General features: G+C 54.9%; 1 protein-coding gene across 1 annotated transcript in view; it reads right to left on the bottom strand.

The window, feature by feature from the left end:
• The window catches only part of FOXD2 (forkhead box D2), a 7,957-nt gene extending 7,349 nt beyond the window's left edge, over positions 1-608 (bottom strand). The window contains 1 exon segment of the mRNA XM_010834453.1: positions 29-608. Coding sequence (XP_010832755.1) covers positions 29-608 — 580 coding nt within the window.
• Positions 609-2,677: the final 2,069 nt, after the last annotated feature.

The raw sequence follows: 2,677 nt of genomic DNA, 5'->3' as shown, positions 1-2,677 counted from the left end.
GTGGGCGGGGGGCCCCGGCGGAACCAACCAGCCGCCGCCGCGGGAGCGCTGCTCGGGTGGCCGGAGGCAGATCCTCCTCTTGCCCGCAGATCCCGCAAACGCTCGCTCTCTGGAGCCGCTGCCTTCAGTGCGCTCAGCCCTGGATGGTAAGGGTTCACGCGGGTGCCAGCTGGAGCTGGGAGCAGCAGCGATAGTCCCCCATCCGTCATCTCCCCAAAGCAGCGCCCGGGCCACCGAGGCCGACGCGCAGTTGGAGCCGCACCAGCGGAGCCTGAGACGCCGGGACCAACGCCGCCGGAGCGGGACCCGAAGGAACCCGAGCGGCTTCCGGCCCAAGGCGAGACGCACTTAAGTGATCGCAAGGAGCAAGGCTGGCGTTCTGAGCCTCGGGCCTCGGAGAGGTGAGCGATTCTGGCTGCACCCCTGTCTTCCCCTCCAAGGCCTGGACCCCGCCACAAGGGACCCCTTGCCACACCGCGGGACTCCAAATGGGGGACTGTGTGCGGGCAGTGTAGCTCCCCAGGGAGCGCGTCGCGTGCTGGTTGCCCGTTTTCCGAAAGCTTTTCTGGGGCGCTTCGTTCGTCTTTCGAGAGCGCGGACCGGCCCATCGCTGAGTTTGCCTGTATCCGATCTTTTTCTGTGTTGGTACCCGTTTGTCTCACTCAAGCTCCGTGACTGTGTTTCTCTAGCTCTCGGTGAATCTCTGCCTCTGTTTTCTGTGGAAACCCTGCATTTATCTGGATTTCTCTTCGTCGGTCTGAGAATCTCTTACTCAATTTCCCTGTTTCTCCCACACCCAGTCTCACTACAGAGCCACCTACGTTCCTTCTCCCTTCCCCCTTCTCTCGCCGGAATTGGAGGCTCTACCGACAGGCAGCACAGAGACCTCTGTCAATGAACCCTGACCTCAACCGCAAGCCAGTGTTGCTTTCAGCTTTCACAATCCTATGCACACAGTGTTGGTTCCGTGCTCTTTTTCTCATCAGCTGGGTTCCTGGCCATACCGTAAGGACTTCTCTCCTGGCCTCCCTCCAGCAACCAGTAACTCCCAATTCAGACTGGGGCCGTCTCAGCCTCTGGGAGTGACAGGGGAGATGGGCACTGGACGTGACCAAGTACAGAGCCGTGGACCGGCTGCTGCCCCGACAGCGCCCCACAGTGGTCAAAGCTCAGGCATGCAGGCCGCGAGCCCAGCTGCGCTCAGCTGTCTCAGACTGTAGGACTGTCAGCTAGTGATTCTCCACCCCTACCGCCGCCTCGGTTTCCTGCTCTAAACAGTAGTTAAGAGCAAAGACCCTGGAGCCAGCCTGCTGGGATCCCAGTGCTGGCTTCACTCCTTACCTGCTCTTTGTATTTTGTGTTTCTTCCTCTGTAAAAATGAGGTTAAAAACATCCACCTCCTGACTAATATGTAAAAGCCACATCACTCTAGGCTAGATACAAAGGAGGATCTTGAAGGCACTTTGCAGACTCCTGGGGAGAAAGGGTTTGGAGCAGTGTAGTCTCCCATCTGGATCCCATACCCCCTTCTAGCCCTGGGCTGGGTTACACGGCTGCTATCTATTAATAGTCCTTTCCAGTGACCCTACTGAACTAGGTTTTCTGTAGATAGTACTGGGGGCAGAGAAGAAGGGATTTATCCAGTACTGGGGGCAGAGAAGAAGGGATTTATCCACCCTGCAGGCTATATCTCAGCAGGGTCATGTGAGAGTGGATGAAATCTTTCACCCAACAGCAGTCTCCGTTCTAGTGTATTCCACAGGTGGGACAACAGACGCCCCGGGGGCAGTGGGACTCAGTCTCCTACAACGTGAAAAAGCATGGCTGGGTGCAACCCTTGTCATGGAATCCTCATGATAAGAGTTCTCCATCCTCCCCAGTGATTCAGCTAAGAGCAGAAGAGAGTGGAAGGCAGCTCTGGCTGCTCATATCCTGTGAGAGCAAGTCTGCCAGTCACCCCCATCTGGGACTTCAGACCAAGGGGAACCACCTAGTGTGCTGGGTCCGCAACAAAGACTGTCCTTGGGAAAAGAGAAGTGCTCCAGTCCTCAAACCATAATCAAGAAATTGGACAGAGACTAGTGGCCCTGGAATCAGAATTTCATAGGTGTTGTGGCCCCCCAGGAAGCAAATAAAGGCCTTGGGGACAAGTTTTTGCATGAGTCCAGATGAACTCACATACCCAGGGTTGCTAGATTTACCAGGTTTATTTTATCTGGCAAACCTATGCAATCTTCAAGCTTGCTCATTACTACAGGGACCTCTCACTGACACTCACAGACACCCCATACCATCCACCACATACACAGCAGCTCCAACCCAGCTGAGCTCTGGTAATGTCTAAGTAAATGGAAAAACAACAGCTGCAACATCCTTCTCCATCTCACTTTCTAAATGTCCTTATTTCTAAAATGGCAAATATGAATCAGTAGCTTCTTTCTTTGCCAGAACTCTCTCCTGGTTCCCCTCACTCCAGCCCCCTGCCCAAGTTCAGGGTAAAACTGACTGAGGCGTTTCAGGCTCCAGTCAAGACTTTACCTCTCTACAGAGCAGCTGCAGCCACCAGCCCACACCTCTGCCTGGCCCTGTTTCACCCTCCATTCTGCTGAGACTCAGGTCAAGGAAAGAAGACATGCCCCTCCCCCAACTCTGTTTTGCAAGGTGATTCTTAAAAAAT

Source organism: Bison bison, unplaced genomic scaffold (assembly GCF_000754665.1).
Source record: "Bison bison bison isolate TAMUID 2011002044 unplaced genomic scaffold, Bison_UMD1.0 scf7180017864033, whole genome shotgun sequence".
NCBI lineage: Eukaryota > Metazoa > Chordata > Mammalia > Artiodactyla > Bovidae > Bison > Bison bison.
This window is presented reverse-complemented; position numbering and strand designations above follow the sequence as displayed.